The following is a 22,445-nucleotide window of genomic DNA, read 5'->3' on the forward strand; positions in this document are numbered from 1 at the left end:
CAAATCAATACTTTTAAATTCTAAATTGATCAACCAAACCCAACAAGGATGATCTAAGGAAAAGATGCTATCCATTTGCATCATGGGTAGTGTAGTAGCCTCCATTTCCTGAGGAAGAAGCACAATAAAACGGACCTTGAAAGAAAATGACAGAAATCTGAAATGTTGTTGGACACTGGTCTGAGCTGGGTATCGTGCTACGTTATGATTGGCCAGTCTGCGTCTGGAGGCGGGACTTAGCAAAGGGTCAATTAAGTGTGATGAGCTGTTTTATTTGTTGTGTTTATGATGCTATTGTGTAGATTTGTATGTACAATGCGATGTGTGTGGACCCCTGGAAGAATAGCCAGTGCTTATTCTGTTGGGCCAATGGAGGTCCTAATAAAGAAGAAAGGAAGTAACTGATCGAGGCAGCGATAGACCAACAACTCTCGTGTTCTGCGAGGTAAAATTACTGTTTTTGTCAGTGGAGTCTGGTGCTTTTGAAGAGAGGATAGATGGATATAACAGCTTCAGTCTCCCACTGAAAATATTCTCAATATAGCATACACTTAAACTGAAAATAATCTTTTTAGGAAGCTAAGATACATTTGGTTGCTGCCCCCGTCCACAGCAGTACATCGCTTGGCGGCACTCCTGCCTGCTTCTCCAAACTGTAAGCACACTGTACTGTATACCTTCAGTCTCTTAAGTGGGCGTGGTCGTCTCTCCGCCGCATGTCCCCTACCTCGTTTGGAAGTTTACTAGACGTATTGTGGACTCAAAACAATTCACCACCATATACAGCACAAATTTAATGTTTGTTACTTATTTTGCAGCTCGTTTTTATCTGCTAGCTTAATGTCCGACATCAACCAAGTGTAAGATCACGTCAGTTGTCGCAAGGTCTCGCGAGAATACGTTGCTAAAACAGAAGCCCTTTTTAGATAGGAACTGTGTAAATTTGCAGGAAAGCCCAATCAGTTTTTTTTTCAGCATTGGCAGTATAAACACAAAATCGGGGAGTGCAGCAAAATGCCGCCTACCTACTGTTGTTCATACAGAATGCGTCTTTTTCGGGGCAATGGGGGGCGTGAGCAAGTAACAAAACGTGTAGCTCAGCGTGTGACGTAAACAGTGACATGGGAGGGAAGCCGCGGCTGGTCAGTGCTTCGGTGATTCTCTCGTAAGTCGGCCCGTTCTTCACCGTCCCCGTCACCTGACGGTTAATGGCCTCTTCGTTTGCGAGGGCAAGGAGGGCGCACAATTCCTTGTCTCCCCAGTTGCTCATCTTTACAGTGTCTGTCAGGTTTGTGTTTCCCTCTTGCTACTAGCTGCTCGCTAATTCCTGCTATCAGCTGTTTCCTGTTTATCCACCGCCAGTGGGTCACACGTGCTGCATCATCAACAGCTCCTCCCACAAGTCATCAACATCCCCTCCCGTGGCGGAAGGGCCCCTTGTTCTTTTTAGACCAAAAAGGGTTCCGCCAATATGTCTACCCTACGAGACGGAAAATTGGGCACCTCGGATCAACTCGCCAATCCGGCTCTGTGCGTCTCGAACAAAGTTAATTTTCTCCTGATTTGTGTGTCGGAAAAAATGCTATTTCAGTGTCAGAACATCTACAAGGGTTGGCACGTATGAAAAATGGGTCCAATATATACTTCGTTCTATATATAATGACTATGGGGCGAAGGGAACGGTCATAACCTGAACTCACATTCACTTCTCCCGTTGGAATGAATGCAGTCAGGACCGCTGCTAGTTTCCTAAAGGGGCGGGGAAGTGGCGAAACCCACGTGACGCAGATACAGGAAATGAATCCAAAGAGGGCCGTCTTAGTTTATCAACAATCTCTTACCTCAAAAAGTCGTAACTGTACCTTTAACTTTAGCAATATTGAATTAATGCACCTAACAAAACCTTGAAAGCTCAAAAAGAGATTAGTTTTATTTTGCCGTTTGTTATAATGCTTTATGTGAAGGACAGCTTTTTTGCAAAATAATCTATGGTGGTGATTTATCCTCCGAAACAACAGGTGAATTTTTCAAGACAACCTAATAAAATGACACAGAAAGCCTGACGTTTAATGGTTAGTATTGATATGTGAAATCCCATAATGGTCCGTCTTCATGAAACACCAACAGAACACATGAACATCAACAGCGAGGTGTGATGTGATGTGCTTTTCCAGCCCGTGACGTCTCACTTTAGGGGCGAAGACAGGCAAGTGGAGCACGGCGGCGGCAGCAGGGAGGGCAGTGGGGGAGTCTGGTTTAAAAAGTGAAGGAACGTAGCAGTAACACTCATTAGCTGCTTGTAACGGCTTAATATCACGGCGGAGGGCAACTTGTCTGAGGGGGTCTGACATTGGCTCGGCGTCCTGTCGCCTCACCGTCAGACACAGTGAAATAAATTATCACCGCAGAGCTCCGGATTATAGGTCACTCATTTATTCAGGAATAATTGCACCAGTGACCTTTGCAATTCAATTAAGGCCTAGATGTGTTTAAATGAGGGTGGTTGGTGGTGGTGGCAGAGGGGGGGTGGATGGATGAGGAGGGGGCACAATGTGGAGAGAGGGGTTAGCCAGGACAAAATGGGATGCAAAACGAAAGCGACCCGTTCTGTTTGAAAGGACGAGCATTTGTGTGTGTGTGTGTGTGTGTGTGCACATGTTCAGTGTTTCTGTACCTGTGTGCGCTCGAGTAGACGCGTATATGATTTACACAGCGGATACAGCTACTCCAGCCGAGGACCGGTAAAGGTCAGAGGAGAATAATGTGGTGGAAGAGGCCGCTAGTACAGGATCTCTGCTGTAATAACAGCTCTGATTAAGATCCCAGCCCCGTCTCCCCAGAGGTCAAAGGCAGGACACACAGCGCACAGCTCGCCAGGCGCTGCTAGACCACACAGATACAACTCACATGAGGATAGAAATGTCTATCTGCTCTGGTTCACAGCGAACACTGAAGTAAATCCTGCCTTTTAGCACAAAACTAACACTCATGATCGTTTTTATATCTTCTCGACAAGAGCAAAGCTTTTGGAAGGAAAATGATTTTTATTTATTTTTCAGTGTTGCTTGAAAATGTTATCTTCTGTATCATTACTTTGTATTTTTGTCATGGAAATAGCCATGTTTGGTACTTTTGGGTGGAAAACTTGTCAAAGTTTGTATTTCTGGCATAAAACAGGGAACGTATTGTAAAACATTTTTTTAGCTAAATTAGTCACATTTTGTATTTTTGGAATAGATATGGCAACGTTTAGTAAATTTTAGGGAGTAAAATTAGCAAATGTATTTCTGGCATAAAAATTGATCAATTTTGTGATTTTTTGTACACAATATAAGACACAAACATTTCATATTTTTTAGAATGAATATGGCCATGTTTGGTACTTTTGGGAAAGAGAAATTGTCAAATGTTGTGGCTCTGGCAGAAAACTGACACATTTTGTATTTTTTTATCTTTTGGATGGATATGGAACTGTTTGGTACACTTCGGGGAAGAACATTTTTTCGACGCAAAATATTTGTATTTGTATTTCTGGCATAAAAATGTGCAAATATTGTATTTTTTGGATATGAATTTAGACACATTTTGTATTTCTGACCATGTTTGGTACATTTTGGGAAGACAATTTGCCAAATGTTGTAGTTCTGGCATTAAAATTTACAAATTTTTTAATTTTTTAAAAACATGAAATTATTCACATTTTGTATTTTTGAAATGGAAATGGCCATGTTTGGTACTTTTTAGGAGGAAAACTTGTCAAATGATGTAGTTCTGGCATATAAACTGACATATTTGTATTTTCTGATACACATTTAATCACATTTTGTATTTTTTAGATGGAAATGGCCATGTTGAATATGTTTTTGGAAGAAAATTTGTCAAATGCTGTATTTCTAGCTGTATAAAAATTGACAAATTTTGTACGTTTTGGACTTGAAATTGGCCTCATTTCACATTTTTGGAGGGGATATGACAATGTTTGGTACATTTTGGGAAGAAAATCTGTCAAATGTTGAATTTCTGGCATAAAAATGTACAAATTTTGTAAAAGAAAAAAATGTATTTTTTGAGTGGCATTTTGTATTTTTGAAATGGAAATGGCCATGTTTGGTTCTTTTTAGGAAGAAAACTTCTCAAATGTGGTTCTGGCATAAAACTTGACAAATTTTGTAATTTTTTGGACATGAAATTAGACACATTTATATTTTTGGAATTGATTTAACAATGTTTGGTACTTTTGGGGAAGAAAAATTGTCAAATGTTGTATTTCTGGCATATAAATTGACAAATTTTGTCATTTTTTTGGACATGGAAATTTGGGATGGAAATGATCATGTTCGGTATTTTTGGGGAAGAAAATGGTCAAATGCAATTCTTGCATAAAAATGACACATTTAGTATTTTTGGACAAGAAATTAGTCACATTTGACATATTTGTATTTTTTTCTATTCGTATGTTTTAGACAAGAACTGTCAAATGTAGTTTTTGGCATCAAAGTGGCAACGTTTTATATGAATTAGGATTTTTGGTATGTAATCGATCAAATTTTGTCATTTTAGCATAAAACGTGTGACATTTGTGATTTTTTTGCAGGAAAATGTGTCAAATTTAATATTTGGGGTGAGAACTCTGACATTTTGACATGAAAACGATAAAACTGTATTTTTGTTTGAGGACAAGAAAACTGTCCCATGTACACAACAGTAAATGTCTACAAAATTTGTGGTTTTAGTCCCCCAAACTACAAAGCTAACCCTCTAATGTTTAAAGCCCTTGTAGAGTTGACAGAAAACACAACAATGACACAACAAAACAACAGGATGTCAAACAGCTACAACATGGTCCCACAGACAGAAAGAGAGACAGTCCCGCGAGGTGACAGCAGCACGCCAACTCTGCCGGGATGGCACACCAGCACTCTTACAGCAAGCATAACCCAGGACACAACCAGGAAGCGGATGGAGAGATGGAGGAATGGATGGATGAATGGGTGAAATATCTGCGGCCCGGATGAATCAATGAGGTAGCTGGCATTGAGAGAGTGAGAACAATTTACCGTCGAGTGAAACTGAGACGCAGAGAGACGACAGGAGGAACTGAACTCTAAATACATTACCTCTTGTTATCTCTGATCTTTTCTTCTGTTTTATTATTCTATCTTTATCTTATTGAATGTTTCATTGTTGTAAAATATGGACACAACTTTATCATCTAAAATGGAGTACATGATTTTAGACATTACACTCTGCACAGCCATTGACATTAGAGTTGGACAACTGCTTTTATAGTCAGCCTTTGTTTATGATGATGATATTAAATGTAGCATTTATTTTTCTTTTTGGTACAAATTTTGCAGGATTTATTTAAAAAAATATATTTTAGTTTTAGTTTTAGTTTTAATGTTGCGTTTAGTGACAAATCTTCTCCTTTTCTTTAAATTTGTCAAAATAAGAGATTAAATGTTAGAAGCTTAGAGAATAAATCATACTCAGCTGCCATCAAACTCTAATGTAACGCTGTGGCACTGCGTCTCTCTGCATCGGCTCACAGCTCGTGGTCGCGACGTCGCCGATGGGTGTGGATGGTCGGAAGCGGAGGTGTAGGTGAAGGTGGAGTGGCTGATGGCTGGGTGAATACTCACTGTTGACGCTACCTGCTAGTGCATTAATGTTGTTCAGGCCCACAGTTGCGCCTGCCAGGCCCTGCAGGGTGCCCAGAGAGGTCAGAGAGTTCATGGCGCCGGCGTTGGAGCTGGCTGTGGTGCCCGCCGCTGCGGGAAGAGATGGGTCGGAAGGGGAGGGAGGAGGGTAGGAAGGGAGGGAGAAGAAGGAGGATGGAAAGGGCAGCAGAGGAAGAGAATGAAAGGAGAAAGGAGGGATAAGGACGGAGGTGAAGAGGGAGAGTAGAAGACAAAGAAGCAGACGTGTTATACAAGCTTCAACAAGGTTCCTCATGTAGAGGTGAAGGATTTCTTATTGAACACATTTTAAAAACTCAGCTTTTTTTTATAGTTTGTACAGAAGGTGCAACAAGTACAATTTAACATCATTCGGAATGTTGTAACTGCAAACAACTGAAACCACTGCAGAGAAGACTGGCTGCCTCTACATGTAGACCTCAATGGAGGAGATGATGTTTTCAATGCTTTGTCAGCAGGGTGATGGAAATTGGTGAAAAGTGTGTTAGTGATTAGGATTGTGGCCACTTGGAACAAATTTTAGAAATACTCCTAACTTAAGTTTCTTGGATTTCTAGGTTGATGATGAATCAATAAAGTTCCACTGAACAGATTTCCCACCATTTCTTTTGGAGGACTCTTAAATTTTCAGCACTTCTCCTTCAAGTTTCGTCCAAAACTGACCAAATTTGGACCAAATTATGTCCAGTAATTCCAAAAAAAAAAAGAAAAAATATGGATTTGATTCCTTCAATTAGATTCCAAATTGTTGAAAGCATCGCCATGACAGTGCAACTAACTTTAGAGGACAACTGCACATATTATATTAAGTTCTTCTTTAGGCGTGCTGCAGCAGCACGATACAGTTTAATATCTGTTACTCCGTGGTCATGAGTTCCACTCATTAAAACAAACATGTTTTCTCATGAAGATCTAAATCTCATCTGCCAGAAGAAAATGTTGGCATTATATGTTTCTGCAAACTACAACTACGTTACATTTTCATACGTATCATATCAAGGTTGCTAAAGTGACGTATTGCATGACCTGACTTTGTCATCAGGCGGTGGAGGGGATGGAGGATAGCGTAGCACCTGCCAAGCTACAGACCACTGTTTGAGACCAACTTACAACAAATTTGGCTGTAAGTTAGCGAGTCATTGCTGTGTTTCCAGTTGCTTTTCTAAGTACCAAACCCTAAGTGTTTTGTTGCGACCTGTGGTTGTTTTTCTCGCAGGGATACTAGCATGAAAAGCGATTAAATTCTACATAGGCAACACTGCATTTCCTGCCCGGATAGTTGCACAAAAAGCGGCTGCTCTTTTACCGAGGCATTGCCGTGTTTCCTGCTGCGATAATGGCATGAAAAGCAGTTGTTTTCTACAGATATCACTGCATTTCCTGTTGGCCGAAACATCACCACCTTTCTTGCCAGGAAAGTGGCATGAAAAGCACTTGTTTTTTTTCGAGACATCGCTGTGTTTCCTGCTGGTATTGTGGCATAAAAAGTCGCTGTTTTTTGCCTGCGATATTGTTGCGTTTCTTGCTGGGATAGTGGCATGAAAAGTGGTTGTTTTCTACCGAGACATTGCCGTGTTTCCCGCGGAGATAACTGCATGAAAAGTGGTTGTTTTCTACCGAGACATCACTAAATTTCCTGCTGGGATTTCCTGGAGGAAAAGCATTTTTTTTTTACAGAGACATCCCCACATTTCCTCCCAGGACAGTGGCATGAAAAGCTGTTGTTTTTTTAACCGAGACATCATCGTGTTTACCGCTTGTATCGTGACATGAAATGCTGCTGTTTTTACTGCATTTCCTGTCAGAATCACGGCACGAAGAGCAGCTGTTTTTTAACCATGACACTGCTGCTTTTTCTGCGAGTTTTGTTCCTCCAAAACCAAGTATTTTAATCCACAACGTGATCTTTTCCAAACCAAAACCAAGTCCTTAACATTTAACATCAGTGTTATCAAAACACAAAGTTTCAATGTATCTGCTACATAATAATGTCCCAGTATAAAGTATTCATTGTTTGCAGGAACATACAATAGCGACATTTCTTCTGGTGATTGGGTTGTTAAATTCAGGCGCAGATTAAAACTATTTTATTATTCAAATGCAACAATGCAAAACTAAACTGCAGCCTTGGCAGAGGTTAGTTTCCAAGACTTGTCCCATTTATTAGGAAGGATTTGCAATGGGGCGCTATTCTTCCAGTGGCAGTAGAGCTACAGCCTTTTGATGATGAAGATGAATGCTTGAAGGCCGGTTAAGAAATCACTTTACAATATGCTCATCATTGAAATAGAACCAGGGTAAATGGAGAATACTAGGAACATCTCCCTGATAAGCAGAGCTGGAGTTCAAGGGAAATGTGATCTCGAGGCAACCAACTGTCTCCGCAGTGATCTGGTTCCAGCTGATTTTAATGGTACGCTGATGTTTAAAACTATTGAAAGTAGCACCTTTAATTAATTTAACAAGTTGCAGCACCTTGACCCTACATACCAAAACATGTGCAAAATTACATGATGAAAACACATGTACGGTTTGAAAGAAGAAGCTGTGCGGTTTGCTTTAAACAGGAGATATTCACAAAAGCAGGTAGATTGGTGGATTGCTGCGTTTAAAGTGATGCTGTAATTGCATTAAAAAAACACAAGGACATTCCAAAAAATGCAGACACATGTACAGAAAGGCGAGAGCACAATCAGAAGGAGAGGAGACTTTTTGTGCTTACTAGTCAACTTTCCGAAACGTCTCTAATTGTGGATCTTTTCAAATTCTTCCCATTTACAAAAGAAATAAACTGTTCCTCAAGCACAGTTGGTTTTACATCACGTTGTCACTGACACCAAAACACACACAAGTCAACACAGTGGACACAAACTCACGCACACATACACCTGGACGCACACCGATGTGAAATGTGTGCCATACACCAGCTGCTGTGTCAGTGGCGGTGGGTGAGATGGCAGGAAGTATGGTGCACAAAGCTCGCAGCCTTGCTCTGTTTTCTGACAAAGGAAGATTTAATCTATTCGTTTACCCTTGATGTCATCAAAGCGATGCCAACAAAGCAGGAGTGCCGCTAAATACGCTAAGAAATGGTGTGATAAAAGAGCATTATGTCGGCACATGGTGCAAAACAAAAAAATAAATGCTGGCCTGTCTCCATGCAGAACTGTCTATATTTATCAAACGGGCGTGACGTTTTTCACTTTCATTGACACATGCAGTATAGCGCCGCTCATTCACACTGAGGAGCTCAACCTGAGTGTGTACTATTCAAGGTTGGACTGACATTCAGTCAGAAAGGGAGAAAGAGAGGCTGGAATAAAAGAGGAGCATGGAGAGAGTGAGTGAGGAAAGGAAGACGAGACAAGAGCGGACATTCACGCCAACCGGCTCGGTGAAGGCAGGAAGTGGGATGGAAGCGGCGCAAGCGTTAACGTGAAGGAGGAAGAAGAGAGGGGGGGTGAGGGTGACGGGGGGGAGTAGCTTTTCATATTCATGCTCTGTTGGGAGTGTGCTCCAAAAGAGACAGCAAAACCACGGCTGCTGGAGCGAGGCCGAGCCGACATGAAAGGGGAGAATGATGGAGCAGAAACAGGGAGCTTGTCAAAAGGAGGGCAGCAGCAAAAGACGAGGGCAACGAGAAGGAACACAAGGAGAGGAGAGGAGGAGGAGGGAGAGGATGAGGCAGTGTGGGGGAAAAAAGGAGAGGATCTGAAGGTGGCCATATTTAACCTGAGCCGAGTTCACACATCAGCCTGCTGGTTTTTAACCCCCCCCCCTCCACCCCAACCCACCCCGCCATGAGCAGAGACACAACACCAACACACACACACAGGTGCAAACATGGATGGATTACTGAATGGGACGACCGGGCACAGGCCCAGGGGCCCAAGCTATCAGGGGCCCCTCCCCAGCCTTCACCTGCAAAATGTCTCTTGAAGAGACATCAACTAGGAGACTCAAAAGAAAGACACAAAATAACTACAAAGACACACACAGCAACCAAAAAACCCCCCAAATAACCATAAAAAGGGGCAAAACAACCACAAAGAGACACAAAATGGCCAAAAGTGACACAAAATGACTTAAAAAAGACACAAAATTACCTCTAAGGCACACATAACAACTTCAGGTGAAGCAAAATGACATCAAAGAGACATAAAAAGATTACAAAGAGACATGAAATGGCCAAAAAAGACACAAAATTACTTCAAAGAGACACAAAATAACTACAAGGACACACAAACCCACCCAAAAAGACACAAAAGTAACTCATAAAGACACAAAATGACATCAAAGAGACACAAAAAGATTACAAAGAGACACAAAATAACTACAAGGGCACACAAATCCACCCATAACGACACAAAATGACATCAAGGGGACACAAAACAAGCAAAAAAGACACAAAAAGACTACAAAGAGACACAAAATAACTACAAGGGCACACAAATCCACCCATAACGACACAAAATGACATCAAGGAGACACAAAACAAGCAAAAAAGACACAAAAAGACTATAAAGAGACACAAAAAGACACAAAGAGATGCAAAACAAGCAAAAAGACACAAAAAGACTACAAAGAGACACAAAGAGACGCAAAACAAGCAAAAAAGACACAAAAAGACTACAAAGAGACGCAAAATAACCAAAAAAAGACAAAGACTACAAAGAGATGCAAAATAACCAATAAAAAGACACAAAAAGACTACAGAGACACAAAATAACCAAAAAAGACACAAAAAGACTACAAAGAGACGCAAAACAAGCAAAAAAGACACAAAAAGACTACAAAGAGATGCAAAATAACCAAAAAAAGACAAAAAGACTACAAAGAGATGCAAAATAACCAAAAAAAGACACAAAAAGACTACAAAGAGACACAAAATAACCAAAAAAGACACAAAAAGACTACAAAGAGACACAAAACAAGCAAAAGACACAAAAAGACTACAAAGAGACAAAAAATAACCAAAAAAAGACACAAAAAGACTATAAAGAGACGCAAAACAAGCAAAAAAGACACAAAAAGACTACAAAGAGACACAAAACAAGCAAAAAAGACACAAAAAGACTACAAAGAGACGCCAAATAACCAAAAAAAGACAAAAAGACTACAGAGATGCAAAATAACAAAAAAAAAGACACAAAAAGACTACAAAGAGACGCAAAACAAGCAAAAAATACACAAAAAGACTACAAAGAGACACAAAACAAGCAAAAAATACACAAAAAGACTACAAAGAGACGCAAAATAACCAAAAAAAGACAAAAAGACTACAAAGAGACACAAAATAACCAAAAAAAGACAAAAAGACTACAGAGATGCAAAATAACAAAAAAAGACAGAAAAAGACTACAAAGAGACACAAAACAAGCAAAAAAGACACAAAAAGACTACAAAGAGACACAAAATAACCAAAAAAACACAAAAAGACTACAAAGAGACACAAAATAACCAAAAAAGACACAAAAAGGCTACAAAGAGACACAAAATAACTACAAAAACACTCAAAATTCTATCAAAGACATATAAATTGACATCAAAGAGAAACAATATTACGTCCAAGAGACACAAACATAACATCTATGAAGAGATGTAAAGAGACAACAACAAAGAGGCAAAGCCACCACAGAGTGTGTGTGTCTTGCTCCTGCGTAGGAGAGGTTGTGGGGCCTTTTGCGTATCTGTGCCCAGGGGCCCATTGTCTCATAATCCGCCCATGGGTACAAACAAACCGTGAGCGCAGGACAAAACAACATCTACCGTCCTAAAGTTCCTACGTGGGTCTCCAGAGCTGGTGAGGTTAGGCACAAACACAGAAGTCACTCCAAATACAACACACAGATCTGAACCTGACGGAAAGCACAGAACACACAGACATGCACACGCGCACACATATACAGTGCGTGTATCACGGGATGGCGTGGCTGCTGGAGGTGAGGTGTTCAAAGACAGGAGGACGCAGCGCATCAACAACACAGCATGGTTTCTCAGTTAAGATGGAGGTCTGAGAAGCGGAGACGGTGGGTACACACACCATGGGAATGTGCCAGAAACAACACTGACGGAGGTCTGAACAATGAAGATGGTCATGTGTCGGCAACGGTGACTGGTTGATGGTTTCAGTGATGGCGGTGGAGTGCCGGGGTTCATGGGGCGACAACACTGGTAATGGTAACGGTGGAGAGCGGAGGACGTAGGCAGGCGTTGGCCCCCCCCACCCCGGCGTCGGACCCCCCGACCTGAGTGGTGTTACCTGGGCTGGCCAACGCTCCCAGGGAGGCGGCGTTGGTGGACAGGGGGTTTGCGGTGGAGGGACTGGCCGAGTTTTGGGCCGCCGCCGCTGCCGCTGCTAAAGTGGCCAGGTTCTGCAACTGCAGAGCACTCATACCTGGAGAGAGGAGCCAGAGAGGGTGGTGTCAAACCTGGGGAGCGAGGCTGAGGCGAGGCTGGGTCGCCTGGCTGGACCGGGACAGTGCACCAGAGGACAGGACTGAACACGAGTTAGCTGCCTGGTGTCCGCAGGTGAACAGGAACAACAGTGGAGTGTGTGGGCACACTGCTGCGCTGTGTTTATGTAATCCTTGTGTTTCCTGCTCTATCTTTGGCATCTCTGTGAAGAGTCTGCAGTGTGTGAAGACAAACTACAGCAGCTGATTTTGCTAATAAGTCCCAGATGTGCTGGAATGAGTAAAAGCAGCTGCTGCAGTGTTTAGGTTTGGTGCATTTCTCTGAGGCAGAGCTGCTCTGGAGGCACAAATAATCTCATTGATTTAGTTAAACTTATATTTTTCTGTCGGAGGAAAGCTCAGCGGAGGAGCCTCGAAAAATACAAGAAGAAAAATAAAATTCCTGGTCTGGTTATTCAGGCGTTTTTGCCAATTATATCACTTGAGATTCAACCAGAGCTTCTTCTATGTTCAGCTAAGTTGTGCTCGTATCAACAAAAGTCAAAATCGACATATTCATAATACTGGATTGTGATAAGAGCCTGACTGATACGGGACTTCTGAGGCAGGTATTAAAATTCTAGAAATTTTAAAAGGTTTCTTATCAACATCTGTCGGGGTAACAGTTGAACATTAGCATCTCAGGCTAACAGGCTAATATTGATTGATTTATTTTCCATCTGGATGCCTTCTGAACACGACCCTGGTCAGATAAACTAAAGTTGACAGTGAATCGTGAACACACTCATTCCTCCGAGATGCATCACACTGTGCCACAGGAAATCAGCAAACTTTTCTGCTCCTCCCTCAGTGTGTCCAACACTCTCAATAGACTTGAGTCAATAGACTCGATGCTCCCATCCCATTTATTGATTATTTACATTTTCAACTGTGCAATACCGAATTAACCGAACTAATTTGTGCATTTCAATTCTTGGCATTTTTATTTTTATAATGGAACACATTTTTTTGTGTTTTTATTTATAATAGATTCAATTTCTCAGTATTTTAAACATAGATTCAAATTCTCTGTATTTTTTGTTTTTTTAACATTTTTTTATTCTTGGCATTTTCTTGGCAGATTCCAAGTCTTTTTAAATCTATAATTTTGCATTTTTATTCATAATAGATTCCAATTCTTGGAATTTCGAAATGTATAATATATCCAATTTTTCTGCATCTTAATTTTTAATAGATTCCAGTTCTTGGACATTTTTATTTCTATAATAGATTCTTATTCTTGGCATTTATTATTATTATTTCTTTTAACAGATTGCAATACTTGGAATTTTAAATGTTAAAATAGATCCAATTTCTCTGCATTTTTATTTTCTTAATAGATTCTTGGCATTTTCATTCATAATAGATTCCAATTCTCAGCAATCTTCATTTTTAGTTATAATACATTCTAATTCTCAGTATTTTTTATTTTATTATAGATCACGATTCTTGACATTTTTATTTTTTAAAATAGGTCCCATTTTGCACCATTTTATTTGTTTCGTTGTTTTTATTTGTTTTGTTTTTTAAATAAATTATACAGTGTCTCAAATTTTTATTCCATTCTCGGCATTTTCATTTTCATAATAAAGCCCATTTATCTGCATTTTTATTTTTTATTACACTGTGGTTATATAGCATATCATAGTATGATGCATAATTATTTTTCTATCTTCGTCCTCTATACTCTGTGTTATATACCACAGCATAATGCACACATTATTATTATTTTTAACACTTCTTATGTTTCCATATCTCTTACAGTTTCTTCATGTGTATATAAGAGGAACATATGAAGCTGTTGATATCAGTCAGGCTCTGGTCACAGTGACTTTTAGCTTTCCGCTCCACATTAAACAGTGCCTGATCCAGCAGCAGTCACACAGCAGCTGAAGACACCTGCAGGCTGAACTCTCCTCATCGTTAATCCGCTCGCTGGTGTTAACATACAGGCCTGGACTTAAACATAATTAATGCCAACACCCAGATGATGGTGAAGCAAAGGCTATAAAACACCTTCTGTGAGTACAACTACACCTTCCACCTTACTGCTTCAATGTGTGTGTGTTTATGCAGCTGTGTGTATGTGTGTGTGTGTGTGTGTGTGTGTGTGTGTGTGTGTGTGTGTGAAGATGATGAGGCGAATCCTCATAAAGCAGAAACAGAAGCTTGTTAGAGTTAAAGGGTGGACACTGTCAATGTGAGGTGTATGTGTCGTATATACAGTCTGGGTGTATATACAGTACCATGGAAATACACACACACACACACACACACACACACACACTCACACACACACTCACACAGACACACACGCTCAAACACACACACGCACACACACACAAATAGACACACACAAACAAGACACCATGAAGAAGATCCATCTTGTCTGACACCGTGGTGGATGGTTTGACGTCGTAACACCCAGACAGAGATATCCTTCACCCAGACAACCCAAACTGAACGCAGCCAATGACAACAGATGGCTGGATGCATCACCAGGATCCACAGCTCTGATTGGTTCATTAAATATATATGTAAAAAAAAAAAAAAAAAAAAAAAAAAAAAAGGCCACTGCCAGTTTCTGTTGTTTCTCCGAGGTTGTCGTGATGACTACGTGTGTGTGCGATGTTTTGTTTTTTCTTACTCGTCCGTGCTTACTTAGGAGCGCGTCGGCGCCAAAGCCAATCTGGTTTTCAGAGCGATTTTCCCCAATTTTCTGCGATACATCAAAAGCTAAAATGGATTTCTATTTCCACGCACAGATCGGAGTTGTTTCTCTCACACTCTGTTCGACGCATGCTCGAAACCTCGCACTAATTCAGACTGGTTTGTTTTCTTTAAAATGCACGGCAGGAGCGGGACGAGAGGCCGACTCAGTGTGCCTGGCTCATGCAGACGCATCCTCGGCCCTACAGAGAGGAGAAGGCTGTTTCTAAGAGCTCTTCTTCATGGCTCTTTATTACAGTATAAAAGAGTGTTTTTATTTCACTGGCCTTTTCCCCCTCGCTGGGTTTGGAAAGAGGCCGATAGCACCGGTTTGACCACAGAGATTCAGGGGAAATACCTCGTCACTGTGTTTATATTGTCAACAAACAGTCACTGTAGCATCCTAGGGCCGCTCTGTTTCCTCTCCTGTCCTTTCCTGTCCCGTCATTTCCTCTTGTCCTTTCTTTTCCTTTCATTTCCTGTAATTTCCTTTCCTGTCCCGTCATTTCCTGTCCTTCCTTTTCCTTTCTTCTCCTGTCATTCCCTTTCCTTTCCTTTAATTTCCTTTCCTGTCTTGGCCTTTCCTTTCCTGACCTGTCCTTTCCTTTCCTGTCTTGTCCTTTCTTTTCCTTTCCTCTCCTATAATTTCCTTTCCTTTCCTGTCCCGTCATTTCCTGTCCTTCCTTTTCCTTTCCTGTCCTTTCCTTTCTTCTCCTGTCATTCCCTTTCCTTTCCTTTCCTTTCCCTTCCTTTCCTTTCCTTTCCTTTCCTTTCTTTGCCTGACCTGTCCTCTCCTTTCCTGTCTTGTCCTTTCTTTTCCTGACCTGTCCTGTCCTTTCCTTTCTTTGCCTGACCTGTCCTCTCCTTTCCTGTCCTGTCCTTTCCTTTCCTGACCTGTCCTTTCTTTTCCTCTCCGGCCCTTTCCCTTCCTTTCCGGTCTTGTTCTGTCCCCCTCTTTCCTTTCCTTTTTCTTTCCTCTCTTGTCCTGTCTTGTCCTTTCCTTTCCTCTCCTGTAATTTCCATTCTTCCCTTTACTCTGTTCTCCCTTCCCCCCTTTCCTTTCCTTTCCTTCTTTTTTGTCTTTTTCCTTTATCTTTCCTTGTTTCTCCCACCATCCTGCCTGCCCCTTCTCTTATTCCATGTCCTCTTTCCTTACCTTACCTGTCCTACCTTTCATTGTCCTTCCTCTACCTTTCCATTTCCTTTCCTCCCTTCCTTTGTATACAACTTCCATGCCTGATTCCTCCTTATTTCCTTTCCTTTGTCTCCTTGAATTTTTGATGTTTTCCTTCACTCCAATTTCCCCATTTTCTAACTGCCTCATTTTTTCTATTCCTTTTCCTCTCCTTTCTTTCCTTCCCTTTTCGTTTCCCTTATTCCATTTCCCCTTTCCTTACTTCCTTACTACTTTCTCTTACCTTCCTGCCCCTCTTCCTCCTCCTGTGTCCTTACCTGCCCTTCTCTTCCACTTTCCTTTGACCTTTCATTTCCTTCACTGTCTTTTCTCTCGTCTTTTGTTGTTTCTTTTCCATTTGTTTAATTTGCCCGTCCCTCCGTCCTCTACACATATCTTTCCTGCCTGATTCCTTATTTCTTTCTCTTTATTCCATGTCCTCTCCTTTGCCTCTTTGCATTTTTGATCTGTTTTTCTTTCATTCCAATTTCCCATATCTTTCCTCCTCCTTTTCTATTTCTCATCCTCTCCTTTCCTTACCCCCTTCTTTTCCAATCCTGTCTGTCCTTGCTGTTTCCAATTTCTTCCCTTCTTCTCCCGTCTCCTTTTCCCCATTTCCTCGTTCCCTTCCTTTCCAGTCTTGCCTTGAAATTGTCTTTCTTCTCATCTATGTTCCTGCCATTTTCCTCTTCCTGTGCCCTTTCCTGTCCTTTTCTACGTCCTTACCTTTCTTTTGTCCTTTTATTTCCTTCCTTCAGTTCCATTCTCTTCTTTTCTGTTTCTTTTTCCTCTTTTTAATTTTGCCTTTTCCCCTTTTTTATCTCCTCCATATATTTGTTTCCTGTTCTTTCCTCCTCTTCCTTTTCTGTTTTTTCCCCCATCCTCTCCTTTGCTTTGGGGCCCTTTTCATCTTCCTCCTTCCCCTTGCCTTTCACTTCCCCCCTTCCTATCACCTACTTCCTTCCCTTTTCCGATTTGTTTCCTTTCCGTTCTTTTTCTGTTTTTATTTTCATTTCCTTCACTATTTTGTCTTAATTCTGTTCCCTCCCTTCCTCTATACACATCTCTCGTGCTTAATTCCTCCTTATTTCCTTCTCATTATACAGTTTCCTCTCGTTTGCCTCTTTGCATTTTTGATCTGTTTTTCCTTCACTCCAGTTTTCCTTATTTTGAGCGCCTGTCCTTCCTCTTTCTCTATTTCTTTTCCTCTCCCTCTTTCTTTTCCCAATCCTGTCTGCCCTTTCAGTTCCCAATTTCTTTCCTTCCTTTCCCCTCTCCTTTGCCATTTCCTCTTCCCCTTCCTTTCCAGTCCTGCCTTTTCAATCTTCTTTCTTCTTTCTTCTCATCCATTTTCCTCTTCCTGTCCTTTTCTACTACTTTCCATTTATTGTCCTTTCATTCCCTTCCTTCCTTTATTTCCATTGTCCTCTTTCCTGTTTATTTTACCTTTCTTTAATTTTTCTTTCCCCATTTTTAATTTCCTCCATTTAATTTTCTCTTCTTCCTTTCCTGTTTTATCTTCAATTTCCTCTCCTTTGCTTTTGGGCCTTTTTCCTCTTCTCCCTTCTTTTCCTTTTCCGACACTGTCTTTTCATTTCCCTTTCCCGATTTTCATTTCCTGGCTTTCTATTCCGATTTCCTTCCTGTTTCCCATTCTGTTTCCATTTGCTTCATCCTTTTCATTTTCATTTCACTATTTTTTTTATTTATTCCATTTCCTCCCTTCCTTTATACACGTCTAATTCTCTTTCATTTCCTTCTCTTTATTTTCTTTCCTTTACTTTGCCTCCCTGCATTTTTGTTTTCCTCTATTCCAGTTTCCAATATTTTCACTGCCCCTCTTTCTTTTCCCAGTCCTGCCTTCTCTCCTTCTCCTTTACTTCTCTTTTCACCTTTCATTTCTTTTCCTCCTGTCCAATCTCCAATTTCTTACTTGCAGTTTCCTTCCTCTTTTCCCTTTTTTCTTTTCCTCTCCTTCCTCCTCTGTCTTCTCATCACCTCTCTTTCTTGTCGGTCGTTGCCTGATGACAAAGACGACTCCACGGCGGCTCTACTTCTCTCTCTGCCACCTCTCTTTTTTCTCGTCTTCTCAAAGCTGCTCCTCCCTTATTCTTCCGTGCATTTGTCAGGTTATCTCCCTCATTGAACGTACATTTTGAAGACAGTCGTACGCACACAGGGAGCGGGCGAGATGTAAAAATAACTGGGTTAGAGGGGAATAAAGTCGAGATGAAGCCGTACGCACAGAGAAGGCAAAGAAAGAGAGACAGTATGAGACAAATACAATCTACTTCCCACATCAGAGTCGGAGTATCCGGGCTGCGCAGATGGTACACGAGTGTGTGAGCGACTGTGAGCACATATGTGTGCGAGGATGCATGTGTGTATGTGTGCGCTCCATGCAGGCTGTATGGCAGCGCTGGGCTGCACCAGGCTGGCGTTGGCTGCGTCTAATTGAATGCTCATTGGTGTAATTGAAGCCTCTCAGCTCTGCAGCTCCTCGTGTTAAAGACTGGGACCAGATGTCATTCAGCTGTGTCACATCTCCTGCCAATCACTAATGCTCACTCCCTCTCTCCGTCTCTCTCCCTCGCGCGCAGATGGAGGACCAACAGATCTCCAGATTCAGACACCGTTACTCGCCCTCGCTTCCAAATCCCAGAGCCTATTTATCCGCGCGAGTGTGTGTGTTTGTAAGGAAATGTGTGTTTGAGCTCGACAGCAGAGTGAGCAAAAATTTAAATCAGCCACAGGGAAATTGCGAGGCATTGTAACTCCAGGGAACACGACAGAAAAACCGGAGGATGCAACACGGGCGCTCGCCACTTTAAAAAAAAACCTCCCATCACACTCAGATAGTGTTATTGTGTCTTGGCAATTTCCTTATCCTGTTTTCCCCGCGTCAACTGACTAAACAGCGTACAATTAAGAGCTGACACCTTCCTAAGAAACTCACAGAAGGGTAGAGGAAGAAGAAGAGAAGGAGGGCAGAACAGACAGAGTGCGAAGGCTGCAGGGAGGCGGAAAAGGTGAGATGAAGAAACTGTGAGTGAAGAGGGTGGGAGGTGCAAGAGTCTCTGCAAGAAAAAAAAGAGGCTTAAAATAAATAGAAAGGGAGGAGAGGAGAGTTTAATGGAAAGAGGAGAAGTCGGAGATGATGGGAGCGAGTATCCACGGGTCCCCGAAAGTCTTAAATAACCTAAATTTAAAGCCCTAAAAAATTATATTTCTCAAAGACAGAGATTTTATCTCCTTCAACATTTAATAGGAGGCTTCTTGGCACGCTCACGGCTCAGATTAATACAGAACTGGGTTAATACAATATGCATTTTTTATTGCATCAGCTTCACTTATGAGAATTGGACTGTCCCTCACCACTTTATTTCCTATTTCTTTTTGTCTTTTTTCTTATTCGACCCTTTTAGAGTTTGGAAACTTTCAGTGGCTACATCCGTTGTAAAAATAGGCTGATTTTATTAGCTTTATTTCTTCATTTCCCCTCTTTAAATCGGCTTCAAACTCAATTCTTGTTGCATTAAAATGGCTATAACAGGCTTAAATTTGCACCTGCAGATACTCTTGAAAAGGGAATATGGGAGTGCAGATGACAGAGAGAAAGAAGAGACCCTCCACAGGAAGAGAGCAGTAGATGGCGCCAGCCTGCAGTGCAAGATCTCCACCAAACGAGCCCACTTTTAACCATTTCCCCCCCTCCCTTTTCTCTTCCTCTTCCCCTTCCCCCCCTTTTGTTCTGCGATTCATCCATCCCCAGCAAAGCCTCGGTGCTACTGTTACACGCCCAGGGCACAACTCTTGTCTGGCCTCATTAAAAGATCAAGACAATTCTTAGCAACAGTTAATAAATCTTCAGGGCAAAGATCTCTCTTTACTCCACCACGCGAGTTCATCTGTTATGCTCTTTGGTCCTCTTTTAGAAGTCTGTGAAACAAAAAAGAGGCACAACAAAGAGTCGGCTGCCGTCGTGGATCGTGGTTACGGGAGAGTTTATCAAGTGATTTTCGACTCACCGGCCATCTGCTGGATCCCGCTGAAGGCTCCGAGGTTACCGGAGGAGGTTGCCTGCTGAAGCAACTGATGGGGGAGAAAAGAAAGACAGACAGAGAGAGGAGAGGAGAGACAGGAAAAAAGAAGAAGAGGGAGAAACAAAGTGAGCTGCACGGATCCAGGAAGCTTAATACATGTCAATACAATGCAACAGCGAGAAGCTAAACTCGTAATGAGCGGTTTAGCAGTGTGGTTTTTGCCTCAGCGCTCGATGAGTAAATGAGCTGCTAATATAGTTTGATCTCTCCTCTAAGCAAACACTGTTTGTATTCCGCCATGATTCTTCCAGACAAGTTGAGCATGAAAGCTCTAATCTAGCCGACTAATTAGATTCCAAAACAAAAGTGGAATACTGATGCTGTCAAAAACTCATCCTTCAAAGACTTGAATTAACAGCAAATTAACATCTTGTTTCTATTGTGTGTGCGATTTTTTCTCCCCCCCCCCCCCCCCCTCTAGAATAAAGCGTTTCAAAAGAGTGAAAAAGAGGATTGAAAGAGCAGAAAAATCTGGGAGCCCAATTCACAAAACACTTTTTTGTTCACTAAAATAAATCAATATCCAGTAAAGGTGGGATGTCTGCCTGACAGGTGTTAATGGCTCTTTGATCAAACAAGTTGAGAGTCAAATCTCCAGACTTTACACGTGTATTTTAAAGAGGGAGAGTTTGGGGTTGTTAATTTGGAAACTGAAGAGCAATGAGTCAAGGGTGAGTGCCGAGACTTTCTCTGAGAAGAGTCCTAAGCGCGAGGCTCTGAAAAGGCACAGGACTGCAGAGACTGAGAGAGAATGAGGCTTCTGAACCCGACTTTAGAAACCCAACAAATCCCCCAATCAAACAAATCAACCGATGAGGGACTTAGATGCTGTGCAGCCGAGCCTCCACTGCAGGGTTTCTCAAATTGGGGATCAGTGGACTCCCAGGGGTTCAAGGCTGTCCCCTGACACATAACTTCTTTGTTTAATCCCACAAAAGTCAGAAGAATTTAACACAATTAGTAAATATAGTGGAACATTCACAGAAAGTGGGCCTCACTCTCAAATACTGTTTGTTTTGTCCCTGTCCTGTGAAACCATCGATTTCTGAAATGTCACTTTTTCATGAACTAAGAACAACAGGGTAACACCTCACTTGAAGGTATCTACATAAGAGTGACATGACACTGTCATAACTATGACATAACACGGTCATGAACCTGTCATGAACATTATGTACATGTCATAAACGTTTATGACGGCTGTCATTAAGTGTCATTCAGTTTTTGTAATGACAAGTTGACATTAATCAAAGTGACATTACCAGAAGTTGTCTTTGTCATGACAAGTTGACATTAAATTTGTTTGGGATGTCCTTATTATGACAACTTGACATTAACCAGGATGACATTACAAGAAGATGTCTTTATGTTAATGTCAAGCTGTCATTACAAGGACATCCCAAACAAATTTAATGTCAACTTGTCATGACAAAGACATCTTCTGGTAATGTCACTTTGATTAATGTCAACTTGTCATAATCAAGACAACCCAAACAATGTCAACTTGTCATTACAAAAACTGAATGACACTTGATGACAGCAGTCATAAAGGTTTATGACATGTACATAATGTTTATGACAAGTTCACAACAGTGTCATGTCATAATTATGACGGCTATCATTAAGTGTCATTCGGTTTTTGTAATGACAAGTTGACATTAAATTTGTTTGGGATGTCCTTATAATGGCAACTTGACATTAACCAGGATGACATTACCAGAAGATGTCTTTATGTTAATGTCAAGTTGTCATAATCAAGACAACCCAAACAATGTCAACTTGTCATTACAAAAACGAATGACACTTAATGAGAGCAGTCATAAACGTTTATGACATGTCATTAACATTTATTACAAGTTCATGACAGTGTCATGTCATAGTTATGACAGCTGTCATTAAGTGTCATTCCGTTTTTGTAATGACAAGTTGACATTAATCAAAGTGACATTACCAGAAGTTGTCTTTGTCATGACAACTTGACATTAAATTTGTTTGGGATGTCCTTATTATGACAACTTGACATTAACCAGGATGACATTACCAGAAGATGACTTTATGTTAATGTCAAGTTGTCATTACAAGGACATCCCAAACAAATTTAATGACAAAGACAACTTATGACAATATCACTTTGGTTAATGTCAAGTTGTCATAATCAAGACCACCCAAACAATGTCAACTTGTCATTACAAAAAACAAATGACACTTAATGACAGCAGTCATAGACGTTTATGACGTACGTAATGTTTATGACAAGTTCACGACAGTGTCATGTCATAGTTATGACAATGTCATGTCACCCTTA

The 22,445-nt window shown here is 41.1% G+C and overlaps 1 protein-coding gene across 37 annotated transcripts in view; it reads right to left on the minus strand.

The window, feature by feature from the left end:
• celf2 (cugbp, Elav-like family member 2) overlaps positions 1-22,445 on the minus strand; it is a 318,322-nt gene that overhangs the window by 9,717 nt on the left and 286,160 nt on the right. For 8 of the 37 annotated variants that reach the window (XM_078164977.1, XM_078164974.1, XM_033614399.2 and 5 more), the window contains 3 exons: positions 20,066-20,129; positions 11,962-12,096; positions 5,643-5,771 (listed from right to left, as the gene is read on the minus strand). In XM_078164977.1, the coding sequence (XP_078021103.1) occupies positions 5,643-5,771; positions 11,962-12,096; positions 20,066-20,129 (328 nt within the window). The remainder of the gene's footprint in view (positions 1-5,642; positions 5,772-11,961; positions 12,097-20,065; positions 20,130-22,445) is intronic. The other 29 variants (XM_078164979.1, XM_078164975.1, XM_078164951.1 and 26 more) reach the window with 7 other exon arrangements.

The sequence above is a fragment of the Epinephelus lanceolatus genome, chromosome 23 (genome assembly GCF_041903045.1).
Source record: "Epinephelus lanceolatus isolate andai-2023 chromosome 23, ASM4190304v1, whole genome shotgun sequence".
NCBI lineage: Eukaryota > Metazoa > Chordata > Actinopteri > Perciformes > Serranidae > Epinephelus > Epinephelus lanceolatus.